A 23,651-nucleotide genomic window follows, 5' to 3' on the forward strand; every position below is an offset into this window, starting at 1 on the left:
CCCCCAAATTCAGGGAGCAGTCGGGGAGCCTAGGTGGAGACAGGACCCGGGGTTCTCGTCCTAGGCATCTCTGGGCCTCCAGGAAGGGAACGGGGAGACCCGAAGCCTGGGAGGTGTCCGTCACCCCACTGGTGCTGTAGGGGACGGACAAGAAATAAAGATCGGGGGACAGTGTGGTAGGGCCTTCGGGGAGGGCCTCGTGGGGACGGGTGGCCGGCGGGCCCCAAGCACGCCGGCCGTGTGTCTAACCTCCTACGCAGGCCGCTTTGGGAAAATGTTTAGTTTTTCCAGTAGCTTCCCCCACCAAGTGGAGAGAGCCTGGACCGGTGGTTTTCAACGTGGGTTTCGTGGAACGCGGCCTCGAGCTGTGAGGATGGTGGGGCTCGGGCGGAGGTCAGGGCAGCCAGGCTTAGGGAGCCCCACCCCGCTTCAACCAGGGAGGCCCCGCTGGCTTTGTGTGGCCTGCTGGGTCTCAGGCAGGACTCCTTTTCGGAAAAGGGGCTTCACCAGATGGCCTCAGAGCCCACTCGTGGGGGCCTAATGGCTGGACCTACGGGGGCACCCCCAGGGTCTGCATTTTCCACAAAGCCCCTCGGGCCCTGCCCAGCCCACGGTGGGTCCCGGCCGCCCTGCTCCGACACGGAGAGAGAGGCACCGGCCACCTGAGCGGCTGGCCTGGGGCGTCGCCCCCGAGGGAGGGCCCTCCGCCTGAGGCTTTCCTGACACTCTGTCCGGAGCTGCGGGGTACCGGGCAGAACCCCGAGTTCCTCTCGCGGGCCCACCCTGACCCGGGTCGTCTCCCGCAGGTACAAAGACTACCGGGAGCCGCCGTGGTCGGAGCACAAGTACGACATCTCCAAGGACTTCTGGGCCGTCCTGGCGGCACGGCTGGCCTTCGTCATCGTCTTCCAGGTGCGTGCGTCCCGCGGGGTCGGCAGCCGGGCCCCGAGGACGCTCGCTGTGCTCAGAACAGGCCAGGAGGCAGGAGCCCCCCGGCGTCGGGGCTCGGCGCCTGCACGGCTTGCTCTGGGAGCCCCGAGGGCCCGGCAGTCCAGGCCCATGCAAGGACAGGTCCCCCGAGGACCCTGTGAGCAAACGGGGCCGGAGGAGGGGCACCAGGGCTGGCGGAAAGGCTGGACCCCCTGCAGCGGGCAGGTCTGAGCTCAGCACAAATGGCCTTTATGGCCCGAGGCATGGCAGGAGGGAGATCCCACCTCAGTCTCCCCTCTCTGTCCCTCGCTGTCTCTGTGTAGCAGGGGACGTCCCCCGGGGACAGGGCCAATACGGGCTCCCAGAGGTCTCCAGCCCCTGGCCAGTAGCCAGGGGACTCGGCCTCACGCGGCCCATCTCTGGGGAGGGAAATGAGCTAATTCTGAGGCCAGGGTGATTCCCAGTGGACAGGGCCCCACAGTGCGGACTAGACTGGCACCCACAGTATCTGAGGCCTGAGGATGGGGTGCGCCCTCAGCCACATGAGCCCCGCCGGGGTTCCATTTGTGCGAGTCTCCCCAGTACCTGGAATCCCAGGGACTGGGTTCCAGCCCCAGCTCTGTCCCTTACACACAGCGTGGCTTCAGGCAGAACGTCCACCCCCCGAGGCCTCACTGCCTCATCTGTCGGCTTTTCGGAACACCCTGCAGTCAGAACAAGTGTCTGGGCCAGGTTCCCCAGAAGCAGAGCCTGAGACAAGGGTTCTGTGCAGTGGGTTGTTGTGGGAGGCCCCAGCAGAGGGAGGGAGCTCAGCAGGGTGGCGGTCTTGGCTGGAGACAGCCCTGCCTGACCCCGCGAGGCGCCCTGGGCCCGCCTTGAGGCAGGGGAGCACCTTTTGTCTGCTCGCGCTGGCCAGTCATTGGCTGTGGGCTGTCCCGGCAGGGAAGAGGGGCGGGAGGGGGTGGTTCCCCGGAGAGGGGGCAGCTGTGAGCATTAGCAGCCAACGTAGGCCACAGCTGGGGGCGGGGAGCACCGGCTGGGAAAGGGGGCCAGAGACACATCCGCCACCTGCGCAACACGGCACCCGAGTCACCGGACGTGCTCACAGATCGTCACCAGACGGGGGCTTTACAAAAGCAAAGACGTCGGTGATTTCGTAGAAGGCAACTCGTCTGCGTTCTGTGCACCAGGGACTTCTCTAGCGAGAGCCGCTCGGGGTGACCCCTGGAGGCCCCACAGACTGCGAAGCGGCCCTCGGAGTCATCGGGGTTATTTCGGCTCCATCCTTTTTTGCACTGTTTTTATCTTAATGGTTTTCTTTAAAGCCTCAATACTTGCCATATTGGGTGATACGTGACCGCTTGGATCATTTCTTAAGCCTTCCAGCCAAGGAATTTGGACTCCTTCAGAAAGACCTTCCCTGTTCGCTGAGCTCAGATTCTTACCAGAAAGCTGGCGAACGTTTCTGAAGGGCCTGTTGGCTGGTTTCCTGCCTCGTTTATACTCTCTGGGAAACCGAGGCCCAGGGAGCTCAAAGGCGGCGCCTGATGTCACAGGGCCAGGAGTGACGGGGCGGGGGGCAGGGGGGAGGTGCTGCAGGCGGGGAGAGGTGGCGGGAGCGAGTCCGGGGCCCTCCCTCTCACCCCCGCGTGCCGACTCTCTCTCCAGAACCTGGTCATGTTCATGAGTGACTTCGTGGACTGGGTCATCCCGGACATCCCCAAGGACATCAGCCAGCAGATCCACAAGGAGAAGGCGCTCATGGTGGAGCTGTTCATGAGGGAGGAGCAGGGCAGGCAGCTGCTGCTGGACACGTGGATGGAGAAGGGCCGGAGGAAGGACGAGCCCTGTAACCACCACAGCCCCAAAGCCGGCCCGGACGGCCCTGAGTACCACGGGGGCGTCCTGTAGAGCCCGCCCCTGGCGTCCCCACCGACGGGACCCTCCCCCGGGGCAGGCGGTTTCCAGCCCCATCAGGCCTGGTGGCTCCATGTGTATAGCAGACCTGGCAGACCACCTCCTGATAGGACTTTTTTCCTTGTCTTTTTTTTTTTTTTGGTCTTTTTTCTGTTTTTGTTTTTGTTTTTTTTTCTCTCATTTTTGCACAAACCCATTATGCAGGGACTTTTTTTTAATCTTCATTATTCAAGGTTAATCAAAATGATAGCTGGGATGGGATGATAACAGGCGTGAATGCCGGCGCTTGGCAGCAGCAGGTCTGGGGAGCCGGGGGCCCCCCTTTGCAGGGGACGGTGCTCCGAGGCATGAGGCGAGTGGAGGTACGTTGCCGCAGGCAGAGCTGCGAGGCGGATGCGGAACGAATGACGTTGAGACCGGTTCCGAGCGGCGCCGCCTGCCTCCGCGTCCGAAAAGCGAGCCGACTTGTCACCCCCTGTTCCTTCCGTAGGTCCAGAATCAGACGCAGGCCAGAAAGAGGGGTGGCCTGGCCCCGCCCATCAGAGGGCGTGGGAGCACCACATTTCCTCTTGGAGAACTGGAGGGGTGCGGGTGGCCCTGAGGAAGCAGGTGACCAGCACATGGGGGGTCCCCGCTGTCAGCCACACACCTCAAAATCGTTTCGTCCTCCCGGTGGGACAAAGGTTGACAGGACAGGCAGCGAGAGAGGCCCTCGGAGCCATTCCTAAAGATGCGAAAGAGTTTCACGAAGTCTTAAGGCTCCCAGGGGTCCACCCGCAGCTTTAGGATATTTATTGAGTTTTTCTTTTTTCAAATCGATTCTACGGTGGATTTGAGGGTTTTGTTTTGTTTTGTTTTTTTCCCTGTAGCTCAAAGGTGGAAGGAATTTATTTTATTAGTTAATCAAATATCATTGGGAGGAATTTAAAATACTGTTACTACCAAAGATTTTTCTTAATAAAGCCTTCTATTTTGGTAACACTTCTCTATATTCTTACTTTCAGGAATGTTACTGTCGGATAATTGTGTTTTTAAGAGCTTGTAAAAACAAGTCTCGCAGACGATGCGAATGATCTAAACTGGCAGCAGTCTAACCTGAAATAGTCGTCTGAAATTTCTCAAGCGCCCAGAGACGCAGGGGAGGGAGGGCAGGGGACAGGAACGTGTTTGTCTGGACCGGGGGGCGGGCGTGACGCCGACGGTCGTGTGCGCCGCCCCCTCCGATCGACGTCTGTCGGCGTCGGAGCCGCGTTCTGGGCGGAGATCGTGTGACCTGATGCTCCCGTTTTCTCTCGTAGAGCAAGTCATTTGAAATGGGGTTTTTGTATATAAAAATTGTATTAAAAATTAGGTGATTACCAAAATTCCTTTTTATGGAAACCTTTTTTTTTTTTTTTTTTAAGTGCATGTGTGCAAATCCACGGAGAGCCGTGGCTCAACGTTCATCTGAGTATAAATTTGGGTACACGACACTTTCCTCACTGAATGCTGTCCGGGTGACATTGGCCCAAGAAGCTCCAGAGGCCCCCCTAAAGTCCCCAAACCCCATGGTTGAGCTGCAAATTCAGGACAGATTTACAGGCCTGTTTCCTTTGGTGACAGACACATGGATTATTCTAGGTGCTCCTGGGACTTTCATCTTTCTGCGAGAATGTGCATGTGCATGTGCGTGTTAGCACGTGCCCATGTCTGCGTGTGCACACGTGTGTGCCTCTGTGCGTGTGCACATCCGTGTATGTGCTTGTGTGTACATGGGTATCGAGAGAGGGGTCATCACGCCTCCCCAGCAGCTTCCATGAGCCCCAAATCCCAACCCTGGTCACGCCGACCCAACAGTAGTATTTAAGATTCCATGGACCTAAAACTTCCCCCTAACCTTTTGGGGACCAACAGTGCTTTCCTTTGGACAAGCGGGAACCCCTTTTTTAAACCACCACTGAGACTCACCGTCGTCTGGTGAAAGAAGGGACATAGCTTACACCAAACGTCAGCAGAGCCGCACAGCCCTGTTAGCTGGGGACACCCGCCTCTGGAGCCACCCAGCGGTGGCCTGGACCTTACGCACCTCCGGGGCCTCGGGCCAGCGCCGAGCCTGGGGCGCCCCCTCCTGTTCGTGTGGCTGGGTCCCCAAGATCCCAGCAAGCCACAAGCTCAGGACATGCGGATGACCCGTGGCTAACAACGTCCTTCTCAAGCCTTGAAACTGCGTCCCTAACCCTGTAACACGGGCAGTCCCAGGGTCCAGGTCGCTGGTACCCCCCTCCCGGGTTCTCCTAGCAGCCCCTGAGGGCTCGCGTGGGAACTTCGGCCCCATCTGACAGACGAGGAGGCAGGCTCGGCGTGGGGAGGCGACTTGTCCAAGATCACAAGGCTCTTAGCGCCTAAGCCAAGACCTTCCAGAGACCTGTAGACAGTCATTTGTGCCACATTCCAACAGGGAGCAGTGAGTGAAGCAGACACGGCCCCCCTCAGGGATGACTTCTCGCAAAGGGCATCAGAAGCTGAACCCCAGAACCAGATAACCTCAGAGGAACAGGGGGGTGCCGATGAAGATCTAACAGGCGGTAGGACCGAGAGTGACCGAGGTTAGGGAGGCCCCCTGGAGACCTGAGCGGTGAGGAACCAGAATGGAAAACCCTGAGGAAGACGGCGTGCTGCGTGAGGTCTAGGAGCAGGGAGGCCCGTGTGGCTGGAGCAGAGGGCAGCAGAGGTGGCCGCGACCGACTCACGCAGGACTCCCCAGCCACGGGCAGACCCAGCTCGGTGCCAAGAGCCACAGCAGGGCCTGGGTGGTTTCACCAGGGCAGTGACGGGGTCTGATTCTCGTGCTGAGGCCGTTGCTGCCTCTGGGTGGGAAGCCAGAGAGGGGACTGTGGCCGCAATCCCGGTGAGCGGTGACAGGGCTCAGGCAGGGCGGGCAGAGGCGGCGGAGGAAAAGCAGCAGGTGATGCCCGACCTTCGACCTCGAAATGAAAGGACAACCCCACCCCCCACCCCCCCCACCCCCCGCCGCCCCACCAGAGGTCAGCCGGGCAGCCGGTGCCGTCGTTTCACAGACAGGCACGAGGAGGCCCAGAGAGGGTCAGGGCTCCGCCGTGGCCACACGGCCCCCCTCGGACCCGGCCCCGTGGCACGCAGGGTCAGACATGTTTCGCTTCAGGTCGCTGGAGCGGCGTGAGGGAAGGGGCGGCCCCTCCCGCCAGCGTCCGCTGTGGGACACGGCCACCCTCCCCGGACGTGGAGGCTGGCACCAGCGGCACCTGCCCAGGACAGCCTGCCTCGGACGACCTGCCTTGAGTAGGTCCAGTATCTGTCGTTTTTTTTTTTTAGTTAATTTATAATATATTTAAAAATAATAATAAAGTTAAATCCAAACAAACATCCAGATTTGCGCGTCCTCTAAAAATAACTCCATCTGACAGCACAGCGCCCTTTCTCACGACGTCACGCTGGCGCGTGCCACGGAGCCCGGCCGAGGCCGCTCTCAGCTGCCTTCCCCGGACGGGCTGGCTCGTCCCGCCCCTGCCAGGCGCCTGCTCGGGTCCACCCTGGAGAAAGGCACCGTGCAGGTGCTGAGGTCTCATTACCTCGGCTCTTCTGGCAACTTATTGACTGTGCTCCATTCCCACTCCCCCTCCTCTCTGGCCCCGGCCCCGAGCCCCTCTTCTCTCCCTCATCTCCCACATTTTTATTGAAATTTTACAGAAAACTGCACATACCGTAAGTGTACAGTCAACTTCCACAAAAATAAACACGGACCTCTGTAGCCTGGACTCAAACAGAATGGCACGGCGCCTCAGAAGCCTCCCTTGGTGCTCCCCTCGGGCCACCCCTCCTCACCCCCTCGGGCCACCCCGCCTCACCCAGCTGTCGCCTGTCCTGACCCCTGTGCTGACCTACCAGCTTCAGAAACGCAGGGCCCTGCTTTGGCCCGTTGGTGGCTGCTGCCCTCTGCTGGCTGCCTGTGGGAGCTGCACCCGAGAAGGAACAGACCCAGCCTGTGATGCCCGCGTGGGTTTTGTTTCTTGCCATGGCAAATGACCAACAAATTTAGTGGCTTAAAACAACACATATTTGTTAACTTACAGCTCCACAGGCGAGGCATCTGACACAGGTCTCACCGGGCTAAAACCAAGGCGTCGTCAGGGCCGGACGCCTTCACGGTGTCCGAGCCGGCGACGGCGGCGAGGCCTTCTCACGCTGCCCTCTCTAGTTCCACATTTCTGAGGATTTCTGATTATTTGGGGCCCCCGAGAATAAACTAGGATGATTAGTGTGGATTAGTCTCAAACTCCTTCATCTTTGTCACATCTGCGAAGCCACTTCTGCCGTGAAAACGAACTTAATCCCAGGTCTGGGGACTAGGAGGTGGGCGTCTTTGGGAGCCATCCTTCCTTCCAACACACACCTCTGCTCCCCCCAGCAAGGAGGCTTTTTCTTTAGGAAAAAAACTAATTACAACCCAAGCAAAGCCCAGAGTCCCCAGATAGTTGAGGAAAGACATCAGTGTGAGTGAAGGAGCCCAAAACAAACAGAAAAAGGAAAAGAACCCAGGAAACACTGAGACAATTAGAGAAGAAAAAGGGAAATAGTTCTGCTCATGATCCAAACAAATAAAGACCAATGTGCATCCATGAAAGCAGTACAAGGTGCTCTTCTTTATTTTTAAAGATGATGCCACATAAGCTGGACTTCATCAGAATTTAAAACTTTTGTGCATCAAAGGACACAATCCGCAGAGTGAAACGGCAATTCACGAAATGGGAGAAAAGTTTTGCGAATCATGTTTCTGATAAGGATTCGTATCTGGAATAAAGAACGCTTTTAACTCCACAACTAAGAGACAAGCAACCTAATTAAAAATGGGCAGAGGACATGAACAGATGTTTCTGCAGAAAAGATATACAAATAGACACACACACACATACCCGGGCTCAGTCACTGGCCCCTTTTTCTTTCCACTCTCCCTCCATAGGTGACCTTATTCATTGGGCGTCCCAAACACATTAGTCAGGGTATTCCAGAAAAACAGAACCAGTGAGATATATAGAGGAGATTCGTTACAGGAACTGGCTCAGAGGTAACAGAGGCCGAGAAGTCCTACCGTCAGCCATCTGCAAGCCGGGGAACCAGAAAAGCCAGTGGTATGAGTCCCAGTCTGAGTCCAAAAACCCCAGAGCCAGGAGCGTCGTTGTGTGGGGGCAAGCGAAGAAGGGGTGTCCCAACGCCAGCAGAGAGAGCGGATTCGTCCTCCCTCGGCCTTTCTGTTCTCTGCGGACCCTCAGTGGGCAGACGAGGCTTTTAAAGATGATGCCACATAAACTGGACTTCATCCCGCACTGAGGAAGGACAGCTGCTTGACTCAGACTCCCAATCCCACTGCTAAACTTTTCCAGAAACACCTCACAGGCGCCCCTGGGAATATATTTTACCAGCTGTCCAGGCGGTCCTTGGCCCGGTCAAGTGGACGTGTAAAATTAACCACCACATTCACCATCTATCTACAGAATGCTCCCAAATTCACCTCTCCCGCCCAGATCTCTGTCCTGAACCCCAGTCCTGTGCACCCACTGTCCAGTCAACGTCTGTAATTGGTCCTCCCCTATGCCCGCCCCACCCGCCCCTCCTGTGTCAGTCAGCGGACACTCCATCCTTCAGTCCTCACGAGCACCCTCAACTCCTCTCGTGTGTGTACACCCCAAAATCAGGAGGCTGCTCCCTTCTCATCCCCTCTGCTGCCCTCGGTCCAAGCACCCTCCTCTCTGGAACCCATAAGAAGGAAGGACGTGATTCACGTCGTTGCGGACAAAGCTCGAAAACATTCTGCTCAGTGAAAGACACTGGGCTCAAGAGGCCACATGGTGCATGGCCCCAGTCACACGGAAAGTCCATAATAATCAAATCCAAAGAGAGAGAAAGTAAATGAGCAGTTAGTTGCTAGGGGCTGTGTGGGGAGGAAGTGACCGCTGATAGGTACCAGGTTCCTACTTGGGGTGATGAAAATGTTCTAAAATTAGATAATGGTGAGGTTGCACTAAAAACCACCGAATTATGCACCTTAAAAGGGTGAGTTATGTAGCCTATGAATGACCTGTGTGTGTGTGTGTGTGTGTGTGTGTGTGTATTTTTTAAGGTAACTGGTGTCTTCGCTCCTCCTCTCACCCCTCCAGGGCCTCCATCTCAGGGGCGGAAAAGCTGGGTCTGTCCCTGGCCGCTGAGGCCCCTCGTACTGTGTCCCCACCCCCTTGCCGTCCCTGGAACCTGGCTCTCCTCTGCCCCTCTGCCCTGCTCTTGCTGCGCCCCGCCCAGCACGCTTCCCCCCAAACCTGCACACCTGCCCCTCACTCTCTGCACCTGCGGTACGAGGCCTGCTCTGACCACCTCCTAAACGTGCGGGGGGCCCCACCTCCGCACCCCCATTCCCTGTCGTCTTTGTCCAGGCTGTACCGACTTCGGGAACACTGCGCTTTCTTATCTGTTCTGTAAGCTGGTGTACTGATGACTAAGCTCTGGCAGACGGGGACTTCCCCAATTTGTTCTCGAATTTGTCCCCAGCACCTACTGCCTGGCACACAGTAGGCGCTCGGTAAAGATTAAAAAGCAAAGCATCGATGACGACGACTTTAAAAGTCAAATGTTAATTAACCTTTAACACCTTCCTAAACCTGAGTAGTCTTTTCCGCACAGCGGCACCAAAGTTTACGCATTTTCACAAATGTTAACAACAAACGCATTGATTCTCGACATCAGTAAGCAGCGTTTCACCGGAAACCAAGGGAGGAGGTCCGCAGGGCGCAGGCGCAGAGGCGGGGCCTCGCGCCGCTCGCCTCCCGGGCGGAAACGGCCGCGGCGGGGCGCAGAGCGCATGCGTGGGACCCGGAGTTGTCGCGAGACGCTGGATGGGCAAGTCCCCAGGCACACTTCCGGTCGCAGGGTCCGGGTCGTAGGGCCGCGGCCGTGGCCGTGCGAGGAGGGGCCCCGGGCCGCTAGCGGGCGGCGGGCGGCGGGCGGAGGCCGGGAGTGGCGGGCCGCGGCGAGCCCCGCCCGCAGAGGGCCAGCTCCGGGGACCGCCGCGCCCTGCGCCATGGACCCGTTCCTGGTGCTGCTGCACTCGGTGTCGGCCAGCCTGTCGAACGGCGAGCTGATGGAGCTCAAGTTCCTGTGCCAGGGCCGCGTGAGCAAGAGGAAGCTGGAGCGCGTGCAGAGCGGCGTCGACCTCTTCACCGTGCTGCTCGAGCAGAACGAGCTGGACGCTCAGCACACCGAGCTGCTGCGCGAGCTGCTCACGTCCCTGCGGCGCCAGGACCTGCTGCGGCGCCTGGACGACTTCGAGGCGGACGCGGTGTCCCAGGCCCCTCCGGAGGAACAGGGTGAGCGCGCGACGCGGCCCGGGCTGGGGGGCTGGGGACCGGGTGAGTGCAGTGGGGACAGGGGCCGGAGGCTGGCACCGGGACGGGAGGCGGGGCCAGTTTGCCCAGCAGTAGCTAGCTGGTGGCGAGGCTGCCGGGCCCCTGACCTTTACCAGGTTGGATTTCCGTGCGCTTTGTCCAAACAACCCTAGGAGACGGGTGACGGGCCGGCCTTGCAGTTAGTAGAACCAAAACTCAGAAGAGCTGACTTTCCGTCGGCCCCAGAGCAGGGACAGCCACCCCCAGAGCCTCGGCATTTCTTCCCCACCCCGCTCCCTCCGGTAAATTAGAAAATACACGTAAGAAAAGGGCGTTGCTAATGGCCTCTGGGTGGGGAAAAGTGAGGGCGGAAGTAGATGTGCCGGTGCCGCTGCTGTTACTTCCTGCTTCCTCTGGGACTATGTCCAGCTAGTGGCGGCCACCGCTGTCTGAAAATAGTACTATGAGCGATGACTCGTACAGGGGCGTAGCGTGTGCGGATTACTAGTCCAGGCACTTTGCGTAGTCGATGTTCACAGTAACCGCATTAGTTAACTACTGTTATCCATCATCGTTCCCTTTTTACAGGTGAGAGGACTGGGGCTCAGAGAGATGTTAAGTGACTTGCCCAAGTGACTTGACTTCATACGGAGCTGGGATCCAATGGAGGCAGTTTGGCCTCAGGGTGGCCGGTATTAGTCACTAAGCTGCCCCCCTCTGGTCAAGTCCACTGTGCACCAGCTTCCTGCCTTGCCCTCAGGCCCCGCCTTCCACCCTCTCCTGTGGCTTGCGCAGGCCCCCAGGAGTAAAAGCGAGACCTGACTACAGCAGGGTTTCTCGGTCACACCCCTGTGTTCCCACAGCCTGGGGGAGGGGGAGGAAGTGCTCCGGGGGGCACGCCACACGGGCTTCAGCCCGGAATGGCTCATGCGGTCACTGAACCAAAAAGGATGCAAGTGTGGCACCACGGGTGTCACTCTGGAAGGACTGGCGCTTACCGGTGGCAGGCCGGGCGGCACAGCTCTGAAAGCAGACGGATCGAGATTCTACGTGTGTTATACACACATATACACGCAGTGCTTGGCAAAACAGAACCCAGGAAGATTATATTTTTAAGGTTATTGGGGGGGCAATGCTGATATATGTGTAAGAGGTGGCCCCCAAAATGTAGATAACAGTCTAGATTGATGTGTGTCTCTGTGTTCTTGTTTGTGTGTGTTGGAGGAAAGCACACCGGCAGGTTAACGGCAGGTACGGGGGGCCGATCGGGGGCCGCTCTGTGTCACCCTTGTACAGAAGACAGTGCAGCCCGATGGTTCCGAGTGGGCCCTGGCTGCAGGCTGGGGGGGGGGGGTGCGGCGCGCATTTTGGCTCTGCCTTCATCTAACTGTATGACCTCAGGAAAGTTACGTATCTCTCTATGCCTCAGTTTCCTCATTTTTGCAAATGATTGTGGTGGCACAGGTGACCGCCTCACAGGGCTTTCAAGGCTGGAGGGCTTGGCGCTCAGGCTGGCAGTATCTCGGGTTCGTAACTGGAGATGCGAATTTGCAGGAGCCGTCCGGGCAGCATTTTGTCCTTCCTCTCTCCTCGTCCCCCGTTCCAGAAACAGCCTTGTCTGGTCTGGAGCACCCAGCTCACTGATTTCCGTAGTGTCTTCGGCAGATATGGACGTGGTGGCCAGGGACCGGAGACCAATGGTCCATCAGGGCAGCTTCCAAAATAAGGATTGGGATGTGCTTAGTTTCCCAGGGCGGCCACACAAATTGCCACAAACTTGGTGGCTTAAAGCAACAGAAGTTGGTTCTCTCGCAGTTCTGGAGCCAAAGTGAGAAATCCGGGTGTCGCAGGGCCACGCTTCCCTGGGGCTCTAGGGAGGCACCCGCCTGCCCCTTCCAGCTTTCACGGGCTCCAGTCTGCTCCTGGCCACGTGGCTCCTCTGTGCATGTCTCATAAGGACACTTGTCACTGGGTTTAGGGCCCACTGGGTAATCCAGAGCGAGCTCACCTCGAGTCCCTGGGCTTGATCATGTCTTTGAAGACCCTTTTCTAGTGAGTTAACACAGCCCCAAGGACTTGCCAAGGATGTATCTTCATAGGGGCCACTGTTCAGGATTTGGGGGGAGCAACCCTGTTTCCCTCCTGGGAGCTCCCAGCCCCTCCCTCAGTGGATAGCTCGACCACGACCCCAGCTGATCCCAGCCATCAGCCTCCGGCAGCCTTGCCTCTGGGGTAGTGTTTTGGGGTGGGGTTGGCTGGGTAGGAATAGAGGCCAGTCTTGGGCCTTCTGTGACCTCCTGGCCCCTCTGCTACTGGGCGACTTTGCCCTCTCCAGGAGGACCACTTGGGTCAGCACCAGGAAGCCCACTGGAGAGTGTAGGGATCCCTGTCTTCTGAAGGGCTCCCCACACGTCTGGTAAGTCATTTTCTGCCCCACCCAGACCTGCATGTGGCATTCGATATCATATGTGACCACGTGGGCAAGGACTGGAGAAGACTGGCCCGTCAGCTGAAATTGTCTGACAGCAAGATTGACGCCATCGAGGTGAAGTACCCCCGCAACCTGACCGAGCAGGTGAGGGAGTCGCTGAGAGTCTGGAAGAGCAGCCAGCGGGAGGCCGCGGTGGTGTCCCAGCTGGTGGAGGCGCTGCGGGCCTGCCGGCTCAACCTGGTGGCAGACCACGTGGAGGAGGCGCAGCAGGCCCGCGGCCTCCAGAGCGCCAGCCCCAGCAGCTCTGCGTCCCTGGTGTCCTGGGGCTCGGACGCGCCCGCCTCCAGAGCCTGCTGATGGCCCGATGCTCTTCCCCGGGGACCAGAGGGCATCGGGCAGTCTGAACTTCAGGTCCCTCCGCCACGAAGAACCAGATGCTTCCCGCGCGCCCCCGCCGTGAGGACTAGCAGCGAGCCGGGGGAGGGACCCCGTGTGCATAGCCACAGAGCTACTCAGAGCCAGCGGTGACAGCCTTGCTCCGTGCTGGGCGGGGCCTCAGGCACTGCAGAGACTTCCATCGCTCCTCGTGAGCACCCTCCTTAGGGCACTCTGGTGTCCCTGTTAAATGAGTTCTTATGGAGAAGGTTCGTAGACCCATATCTGGCACGAAGAAGGGATCTGTGAAAACCGGCCTCGTTACACTGTAATTCTGCAGGACAGGAAGTGAGCTCAGAGCTGGGGGCTGGAGGGAAGCGCGTGTCCCCTGGCGCCACCCGCACCGTCGGCCAAGGGCTCTGAGGCCATCTGCTTAGACCGCGGACCCGGGCAGGTGGCACAGGGCGGGGCGCCGGGGCGCCCGCACGCCCGGCTGCAGCTCTCGGCCCTGGAGTGAGTCGGGGGTCCCAAGGAAACAGCCGCTGCGCTCCGGGGTGACGGCGCACAGCAGCGCTCTGCACGGGCCGATTTCCAGAGGCGGCGCTGCTCCTGCAGTTCCACAGGGTCCTACTATTTTGTATCAAAATCACTACTTTCTGATGACAATGAGCAAGGGTGCTAGATCCTCTGATTTTAAAAAGCAGTCTTCTTCCCTGCTTCTGATCGAGCCTATTAAAGCAAATCTTTTTCAGCGGAATCTCCTGGTCACAGAATTCTTCCAGTTCCCTTGGTGATGGTCTCACTTCACATATTCTCAGAAGTCCCGTGGCAGCCGATCACGGGCTCCGCCTGTGACTGAGTGGCTGGATTTCCTGACAGCCGCGCTGACCACTGGTGGGGCGGCTGTCGCCCCCGGGAACCACGGTCTGCCCAGGGGCCGCTGTCACCCGCTTGGGCCCTGCAGACCTCCAAGAGGCGTCGGAGCCAAGTGGCCGTCCCTTGTCCGGACCCTCCAGCTATGACTTTGCCTCACGTGGTGGATGTCATGCTGTGCTGCCTTGACCTTGCCTAAGACCCTAGTACACTGTCCCCGCTAAGCTATGGCACGGCCCTTGATCCCATCCACACCCTCAGCTGACACTTCCTGATGCCAGGCGTGGCTGGCAGCCGGGGCCAGAGCAGCGCGCCGCACAGGCGGGGCACTGCTCAGCTGGCCTTGAAAGCCTGGCCCGGAGCATGAGTGCGACCCGTTCCTCACAGGCGTGGGGCGCTGCCAGTCACTGTGGCCTGACCTTGTGCTCTGCAGGACACGTCCCCACCCGCAGGCAGCACCTGCCTCTTCCAGCCCTGGGTCAGGGCTGGTTCTGTGGATGACAGGATGACACACGTCACCATCCTGAGTCGCTTGGCGAGCGGGTGGCTTTGAGAATGAGGCTTTCTGGGAAGCGTGCCCGTGTTTCTCAAGCAGAGGTTCCGCCTCGCCCTCGTGGTTTGTGGCGAACACCGCTAAAGCGTAGGGGAACCTGGCACCACGCGCCAGTCCACGCCTGGAGGGGCCCCCGGCCTGCGTCACCCCAGCGCTCTCACGGGCCTCGCCATGCTCACCCACGCCAGGTTGGCCGTTGCCTGGGAGCGCTGGGCGGGGCTCAGGCCCACAGGTGAGGCACGGGGTCGGCCTGGGCGCCGGCCCCGGGGTGTCCCGGGAGGGGGCTGCTGTCAGGGTGGTGACGGAGGAGCCCAGACTTTGGAGCAGCCTCGCGTGACCCTCCCTATGACCTGAACTCACCAGCAGAAGGCTGGGACCTGAGACGAGCGAGAAAGATGATGGACGGCTCACCAGAGTTAGGACCTCGAGGGCACAGGCGGCTACCCCGGCCCTGAGTGGGCAGCCGCTTAGGACCTCGAGGGCACAGGCGGCTACCCCGGCCCTGAGTGGGCAGCCGCTTAGGACCTCGAGGGCACAGGCGGCTACCCCGGCCCTGAGTGGGCAGCCGCTTTAACTTCCGGACGAGGATTTCTTACGGGAACTTCACACACACACACAAATCCTTGTTCCTCTCTATTTTTTTGCAATCATGTAAAATTTATATTTCTAATAAAGTTACAGGCAAGTCATGTGGTTTGCTTGAAAGCCAAAGAGCCTCATTTTGGTCTCTTGATCCTTTTCCCCTAAGAAAGAGATGCATTTTGAGGAATGTTCCAGGCCAGTGAAGGCAGATTTGACCAAGTGCTTCCCAGAGCACAGGGTCGCCCCCCCAGCCCCACCGTGTCTTCTGGCCCCACAAGTTTCAAACGCGCACGTGGCCAGCCTTCTGCCCCTCCCCACACTGCGGCCAGCCTGGGCCCTGGACGGGGCCACACACAGCCCACCTCCAGGGTCCCCAGCCACTCCGGACTCTTCTGTTGGGGATGGGGGGTCGTGGCAGGCCCTCACCGGTCCCTTTCTCTCCCCACTCACCTGATCCACATCGCTGCATACTCCCAAGAACCCGCAAGGCCACCGCCCCCACACTGCGCTTGGCGAGGTCACAGGTTGCCAGAGCCACCGTATCCCTGTCCTGTCATGCTCAGCCTCAGGGCGTGTGACACCTCCTGAGCACTCGCCATGAATTTCCCCATGAATTTCCCCTGGCTTTCCTCCCTCCTGCGACCGCTCCTGCACACCCTCACCCATCTCAGGTCCCAGGTGTCTCCACGTCTCTCCCCGAGGCACCAGACCCATATTGTCAGCCACCAAGGGCCAGTGCCTTTTGCCATGCAAGGGAACATAGTCACAGGCTCTGGGGATTAGGACGGTGTACCACAGACCTCCAACTCGACACCCCCCCACCCCATTTCTGCCCGTTCCATGCCTGGCACCACTGCACCCAGTGACCTAAGGTGCAGACTGGGCCCCCTCCAACCTGGGGCTCACTCCCTCCTGTGTACTGGGCCCCCTCTGGACTACCTCACACCCCCTCCTCCTTCGCCCGCACCCCCAGTGAGCCTCAGCCCCTCCCACCCCTGCCAGCCCGTCCCCCACCCGCAGACCCCGAACCGTATTTTTAGAAACCACAAGCTCTACACATATCTTTTAGCTTCGTGTTTTTGTTTCCGTGATGACTTCTGAGTCATCCTGCTGACTGCTCCGTAGCCACAGGATTGCTGTGTGCGTCGCATCTGGAACCGGAGAGGCCGGCACGCTGGGGTCGCGTGTGCTCATGCAGAAGCAGCCTGTCCATCTGCTGACACAAAGGCAGAATTTGTCTTCTGAAGGGAAAATTTGCAATTGAAATCCGTTCCCATCAAAGCAGCCCTCAGTGTTTAAGTCTGAGCAAAGACACTGGCAAGAGTCACACATGCACGCCAGCCACGTTAGTCGTCACCAGGGGACAGAGGCCGATTCAGCGGGCGAGCGGAGTCCTCACCGAGTGAGAGCATGTGACGGGGGCGCGGCTCTCCTGGCGTGGGTCGAAGGGAGACGCCGCAGACCCCCGGCGGGCCCGGGACGCTCACCCTCCCAAACCCGCGATGACAGCGCAGACACGAAGTAACGACCTTGACCAGACTTCACGTGCCGTTTGCTGGGACAGAACCCTTGTTGGGAGAGGTGACGAAGTTCTGGGGATGGATGGCGGCGATGGTCACGCAGCACTGTGAGCGTGCTCGGGGACACTTACAAATCGTTAAAAGGGCAAATCTTGTGTACACTTTACCACAATTAAAAACTCATGCTTCACACGAAATTAATTGCGTTAGGAATGTAAATGGTGCCCCTACTTTGGAATGCAATTGCCATTTAAGTTCACAACAGCTAACAACATCACAAGTAAAACCTTGCTCATCACGGGCGTCCGGGTCAGTGCTACTGCTTCCAGAGGGGACTCCAGCTGGGGACACCCGGCTCCAAGGGTGCCCAGGCCCTCGAGGTCCACCCCAACCACGGCATCCTGGTCCCTGGGGCGATGCCCGGCAGTCTACCCAGGTTTCCTCTGCCTGGTGCAACCGTGCCGACCCCACTCCCCGCGGTGGGCCCCCTCCCGCCCCACGGGCCCGGTTCCCTGAGCGCTGCGGCCAGGGGCAGCCTCTGCCGCTGCTTCCCGTGTTGTCCGGCGGCTTCGCCAGGAAAGGCTAACTGGGTTTGCTAAGTGGATAAACAAACCGCAGTAGTGAGGGGCCAGGTGTCCTGCGGCCGGGAGTTTCCTGCAGGCAAGAAAGCGCGGCATCCGAGGGGCTTCGGGTGCCCGGCGCTCTGCTCTGGCGGGCTCCGGCCCATCAGGCCGTGAGAGTTCCTGCCGATGCCGATGTCCAGTGCCCTCAGCTGCAGTGGCCGAGACCCAGTCCCTGGTCCCAGCAGGTCCGGCCAGGGCGCCCAGGGAGGTGCCCCACCCCCTGAATCGCCACTGGCCACGCGGAGCCCTCCTCCCCACGCAGAGGCGATGCTCGGAGCTGTGCGCGCTGTTCGCGCGACCCTCTGTCCACCTCTGTCCAGCCGCGGCGTGGGCTCCACGCAGCAGAGTCTCAGCAGCGGGTGTGGCCTGCGGCCGCCCGTCCACTCCCCAGTGGAGCCCGTCCCCAAGCTCCCTGGCTCACCAGAGGACCCTCCCTCTCCCAGGGCTGCTGGAAGGTTCCGGGAGAGCATGTGGGAGTGATTGCACGTGGTAGAGGTCACTAAATGTCACTGTTTTCACTGGTCCTAGGGGCATGTTTTTATCGACTGGCCTTTACACCTTTACAGCTTGACTGGGCATGAACTCCCAGATGACATGTTTGTCCCCAGAGCCCTTCAGAGGCACCCGGCGACAGCTGGGGGACCAGCCCCAGTGCCTCTCCCTGAGGGGCACGTGACCCAGGCCTGCCCACCAGGTCCTACCAGGGGATTTACAGGTGGACAGCACGAAAGGGGACTCCTCTGTCATCTGACCCCACCGATGGCATCTGTAGCTCACACCACAAACCAGAGACCAGACCAGAAGTCTGCCCCGCGCAGACGAGACTGCGGGGCCAGCTCGTCTTTCTCCGCACAGATCAAAATTCGAGTAGCCGAGGAAGGGGACCTCACAGAGGGGAGGGACGACCGCAGGGTGGAGCCAGTAGAGATACAGTGAACGATACCACGATACCACGGCGGCCTGGTGTCCCCGACTGCCCAGGTTCGAATCCCAGCTCTGCTACGGAGCAGCTGCCTGTCGGGAGCAAAGGAAAACACCCGGAAACGGATTATTCTCATTCCTGCCTCCAAGGACGCCGTGAGGAGTCTGTGGCCCGCTCACAAGGCAGAGGGTGACCGCACAAGTAAGGACACGTCCCCCTCCACTGCCCCCGGCGCTGTCTCCCAATCACAATGACAACCGTGAGGCTGACAGCCGAGCCCAGAGACCAGCAGCACTGAGTGGCCGCATCAACGCGCCAGGCCTCCAGGTGCCCTGTCAAGTGAGCTCACACGTGCCTGGGAGCCCTCCCCTCCCAGGGCAGAGCACATGCATCCCCCCCCCCCCGCCCCGCCTCCCTGAAGCTCAGAGTTGGCCCAAAGCCCGGGACCCAGGCAAGGCTTCGAGTCAGAAGCTGGCAACCCGAGCAAGCCCATTGCACGGGCTGGAGCAGCATGACAGAGGTCTCGTGGTGGCTTTGGGTGGCAGTGCCACTTTAAGGTTCCGAGGGCGCTTGTCCTCCTGAGACCTGCGGGCCACCTGCCGTCCACCTGCTTTGCTATGTCAACCATTCCAACCTTTGCTCCATTTTTTTCTGTCTGTTTTGCAACTGTTTTGTCACGAGTTTGATTTTGTCCCAAGAGCAAGGGGGAAGGCCCTGCAGAGATCCGGGCAGAAGGCGGAGGCGGTGCGATCAGATTTGCATCTTTCCGCTGCTGCGCGGCTGCAGGTGGGCTAGAGGGAGTGAGAATGGGAACCCGGAGCCGGCCAGAGGCGCTGGAGTGGGCCAGGCGGGGGACGCTGCAGGGGCCTGTGTAGTGAGCGCGTGGTGATGGAGTGCGGGGGTGTTCGGGGGCAAGGGAGAGAAAGGGGGCGGCGCCAGGAGGTTCCAGGGGAGGGCGTGGCCTCCTGAGAAGGGGAACCGTCGGCTGGGCATGGGCGGGGCGCCCCACGAAGGGATACTGGGTCCCGATGACGCTGAGTGGGAAGGACCCTCAGCTCCATGGAGGTGTCCAGTAGGCAAGGAGGTGTATGACTTCATCCGTGTGGGTGCCAGCTGCCAGGGAAAAAAGGGCAGGAGCACCTTGCCCTCAAGGAAGAACCTTCTGGAAAGGCGTTCAAACTGCAGAAGCCCAGGAAGTCTGACTCAGTCCTCGGTAGAGCCCTGAAATTGCCCCATCGCTGCCCCGGGCAGGCTGGCCAGTATCTCGCCAACAGACACCTCATGAATGCCCTCAGCTCCGACCTGGTCTCCCCAACATGATAGCTCAGGGAAGGCTGAGGCCATCATAACCCATCTTCCGTCCAGATGCGAGGGAGGCCCAGGGCTGGGCGGCAGGGGCTGCTGCTCCAGAGCCTCCCAGCAGCCTCGCCGGGTTCCCCCAGAACAACGCGCTCAGGGGATGGGGAGGGTGTTCCCCAGAAGACTGCGGTCACCTCCAGGGGAATTGAATGCTTGAATGGGGTGGGAGCCTGAGATTTAAAACCTGTCCTCCTCTAGGCTGAGAATGTCCCAAGTGATGGATTTGGTTTTTTGGTTTTTGTTTTGTTTTGAGGTTATTCAGAGAGGCTTTGCCATCCAATTTGTAAAACAAAAGGGGGCGCGAGGCCCCTTCCTTTTTCCCTGTCTGGGCTGCAGAAGACGGGGGTGTGGTGCTCACAGCCTCCTGGGGAGGGCGACCTCGGGCTGCCTCTGACACCGGGACCTATGTACCCAGTGGGGGACCCACTCTGAGGGACGTGGCCCGGCTGCCCACGAGTTCTCACTATTTGCTGATACTGAACCCCCCAACCCTGTACTTCCTGTGAGTGACATTGGGGACACCTCTCCTTCTCCCAGGGCTGTCGTAGCGGAGGACAGTGCCCAGCTCGAAGCACCACGAACTTCGTTGCTGATTTGTTATTCTCATGGGCTCACGACTGCGTTGGGCACTGGGGAGGAAGGAGAGGACGTGAGGATGAAGGAAACGTGGCAGCGGATATTCGGGAGCCCGAGGTCTGAGGGGACAGACAGAGGAACAGTTATACGTGAAGCGACTGAAGTCCTGAGAACCAAAGTGATCGGTCAGGTCACAGAGTGGAGCTCGGACTGGAACTCAAGCCTGCTGACTCCAGGGCCCAGCTAACTGTGTTTCAGAGAAGGGGCCTTTTGAGTTGGGTTTCACAGGATGAGTAGGAGTTCCCCAGCTGCCGGCGAGTGCAGGCACAGAATCGGCAAGTGTGAAGGCCAGGAGGCGTGAAATTAGAGGGCGTGTTCGGGAGGAGGAAAAGCAGATTAGTGGGGCTGGTTCCAGGGAGGCTCAGAACAACGTTTGCAGCCCGAAGGCCAAGGAGAGGCCTGGGTTTCGTCGTCTTCTGGACCAAAAGGGCCAGCGACATATTTTAAGCAAGACGATGACATGATTAAACGTCTGGCTCATTTTATTAGAGATCCAGTGAATGTGTTTGTTCATCAGAAAGTGAGGAAACAAAACAACAGCTAGATTCCAAAGGATGGTACTTTAACTTTCGGGCTGAGTTACAAGGAAAAGCATGTAACATATCATCCCTTAGGAAGAGCTGGCCCACTCTGGAAGGTGGGGAGCGGCTGCGTTTTTCCCAGGGCTTTGAGGGCTCGCCCTCACAGGAACCTCAAACTGTAGCTAAGGGAGGTTGTTTCCCCTTCTGTCAGGTAAGGAAGAGAGGTGCGGAGGGGTTCGGTGACTGGGTGATAGACCCCGGGGGGCCCCCGCTAGAAGATGAAAGAATGAAGTTGCTTCTCTTTGCCAGACTGAGAGCAGGCCCGTCCTGCAGAACCTTCTAGTTCCCAGACAAGCCCAGCCGGCCCAGAAAGTGGCCCAGCTCAGGGTGTGGGGAGAAGCCCATCCCAGCCACACGCCGTTTGGGGGTTCCCATCTCATAGCAGGCAGGCAGCCTGGGAATGGCCAGGCATCTCTGGCCAGCACTGGAGCGACCCTGAAGCTAAAATGAGGCCTGTGTGTGCTCCAGAAATAGTCTACTGAACGCGGCGGCCAGCGCTGGAAATACACCCACCCGTCCCCTGGCTCCCTGCCCAGAGAAGGCCGGGTGGAGCACAGAGAGCCACGCTTCCGGTCCCCACGCCCTTTTATTTTGGGAAAATCGAATGCTCCCCACCAGGAGCTGCCTGCTGGAGGAGGGGGCGGCATTGTCCCATGAGACTCTTGCGAGAGAATGCTTGCGCGCAGCAGTGGGCGCGTGGCCCTCCCACCCATTTGTTCACTCGTTCATTCGTTCACTCATCCACCGGCATGTCTTCAGGGGCCCCCGTCACGTGCCCAGCGCTGTCTGGGCATCAGGCCGCAGCCCGGAGCGTGGCAGGAAGCCACCGCCTCGGGGTGGACCTGCTCTGCCGTTCACAAGCCCGGAGACAGTGGGGTCGGGTGGGGGCCGGTTCACTGAGCTGTGAGGATGCGATGAGAGTGCGCAGGCGCAGTGGGCGCGGGGCGCGAGAGTTCACCGCCCCCCCTTCATGCCCCGCTTCCCCCCGCCCCCCGTCCCCATACCGCCAGAACCATCGCTTTGTTCCCGCGCTCGCTCACGCAGGAGCACCTGTGGGCTTAGCGGGGTGGGGGCAGCTGGCACCCCCGCATCCTTCTCAGTGGGCAGGTGGCCGCCTTCCTCTACCGCGCCGCGACTCGCTCCTGGCCTCCCGGCTCCCCGCCTCCCCGCTCCCCTGCCTGGCTCAGACCGTTTCTGTCTCTTCCCGAACAAGCAGTTGCCCCTTCGGGGCCCTGCCCCACATCGTTCCCGCTCCGGGCCCCTCTGCACACTGGGGGCAATGCGTCCTAAAAGTGACACCCGACCTCATCTTGGTCCTTCCCTTGCACGCCTCACGGCGCGCTTCCCAATCTCAGCGAGCCCAGGGCCAGCCTGGCAAGCTTTGCCTTCGTCAGGCCTATCTGTTCTTTGATTTACTTAGCTTTTTCTTTGAAGGGACGCTCTTTCCTCACTTAATTTTAAATTAAACAGGAGACTGGATGTCTCCATCGGGAAAGGAAAGCAGCCGGGGGCAGACCTTGTGCGTGTCTCCCGGTTCCCCCGGTCCACCTCCTCTCGCTTTGCGAGAGACCTCTGCTGTTTGGTGAATGGATGGCTGCCCAGAATCCAGGCCGCTTCCCAACCTCCCTGTGCCCAGGGGTGCCCACTCGATGAAGTTCTGCACCTGAGCAAAAGTGGTGCAGTATCAGTGCGAGGAAGCAGAAGGCGACCATAGTGGGAAAGTAATATTCTGAAACCGATCGATCCAGCCAGCCGCCCTTCGAGGCTCTGAACCTGAAGCTGCTCTTTTTGTTAAACTAATAGTAACAACAATATGCGAAAAGCATTAGTCATCATTAGGACTGACAGCTCATTGGACAGGGATGGGCGTTCTCATCACGCGACTCCAGGCTGTTCAGTGCCAAGGGGCTCGCCTGCCACTACCTGAAGTCACTGGCGGCGTGCGCCCCACGGGCTGAAAGCAGCCGCAATAGGATGAGGCCGGCCACCCTGGGTTGTGGGGGCCTCGACTGCTCGCCTGGGCCCTTTCCATTTCTCCTCCCGGAGCCCAGTCCGCTCGCCACACCGAGCAGCTCCGCGTCTGGCAGGGGCCACGTTCGTTCAGGGAGCCGGCACGGGGCGCGCGAACGCTCGGTGAGGGTGGGCAGGTGGCGCCCAGCGCAGGGATCCGCGCTGCGGCGTCGGGCGCTGTCTGGCGAGGCTCCGCGGTCCGTCGCGGAGGGGGTGGGCTCACGCGCCCCGCGCCATCCTTACGGCCCCGCTCGCCTCCTCCGCTTCCCGGTCCTGCCCCGGCCTCCTGCCCCGGGCTCCGAAGAAACCAGATCTGCCCTTTCCCTCTGCCTGGCCGGTTGCTGCCTGCTCCTCAGCCTGGCGTCCAGGCCTCGGCGCTGCCTTCAGCGTCACCGGATTTTCGGACATGACCCTCTGCTCTGGCCGCAAAGTTCCTGCCTCCGAGCCTTTGTCCAGCACCCCGCGGCCAGCTCTGCGCCGGCCTCCCGCCCCCGCCCCACTCGTCCTGATGGGCCAGCGTCACAGCTGCTGACCGGGGCGCTGGGCAGGTCCCCGCACCTCCCTGAGCTTCGGTGTCTTCATGCGTAAGACGCTCATTCAACGCATTTTGTTGAGCTCTTACCATGTCTGCAGCAGTCCGGGGTCAGCGGTGGGGAAAGCAAATTTTTTACCACTTGTTTTTTTGTACCTTATAAATCCCGTATCAAATGCAGCTGTTACTTATGTACCTTTTTTATTAAAATAATAATTACCAATGAAACGAGACTTAGGAAAGGAGAAGAAATCTCACTCCAAGGGCTACCATGAGGATGAAGGGGGGGGGGTAATACATGTCACGTCCCGGGTCGGGGGCCCCGCAAAGGGGAAGCTGGGCTGTCACTTGTCACCCGAACACTGCCCTCCTGGCTCCTCTCACAAGCCGCCTTCAGTGAAAACTGACCCCCACCTTCG

The 23,651-nt window shown here is 59.5% G+C and overlaps 2 protein-coding genes across 3 annotated transcripts in view; both read left to right on the plus strand.

The window, feature by feature from the left end:
- Window positions 1–3,848, plus strand: part of ANO1 (anoctamin 1) — a 71,953-nt gene extending 68,105 nt beyond the window's left edge. For both annotated transcript variants that reach the window (XM_036221005.1, XM_016131561.2), the window contains 2 exons: window positions 807–912; window positions 2,599–3,848. In XM_036221005.1, the coding sequence (XP_036076898.1) occupies window positions 807–912; window positions 2,599–2,841 (349 nt within the window). In that variant the 3' untranslated portion in view covers window positions 2,842–3,848. The remainder of the gene's footprint in view (window positions 1–806; window positions 913–2,598) is intronic.
- Window positions 3,849–9,787: 5,939 nt separating this feature from the next.
- On the plus strand, window positions 9,788–15,178 carry FADD (Fas associated via death domain). Its single transcript, XM_016131576.2, has 2 exons — window positions 9,788–10,217; window positions 12,677–15,178. Exons 1-2 carry the CDS (start codon window positions 9,932–9,934, stop codon window positions 13,021–13,023), a joined length of 633 nt encoding a protein of 210 aa, XP_015987062.2. The 5' UTR covers window positions 9,788–9,931; the 3' UTR covers window positions 13,024–15,178.
- The last annotated feature ends 8,473 nt before the right edge of the window (window positions 15,179–23,651 follow it).

The sequence above is a fragment of the Rousettus aegyptiacus genome, unplaced genomic scaffold (genome assembly GCF_014176215.1).
Source record: "Rousettus aegyptiacus isolate mRouAeg1 unplaced genomic scaffold, mRouAeg1.p scaffold_m13_p_5, whole genome shotgun sequence".
Lineage (NCBI taxonomy): Eukaryota > Metazoa > Chordata > Mammalia > Chiroptera > Pteropodidae > Rousettus > Rousettus aegyptiacus.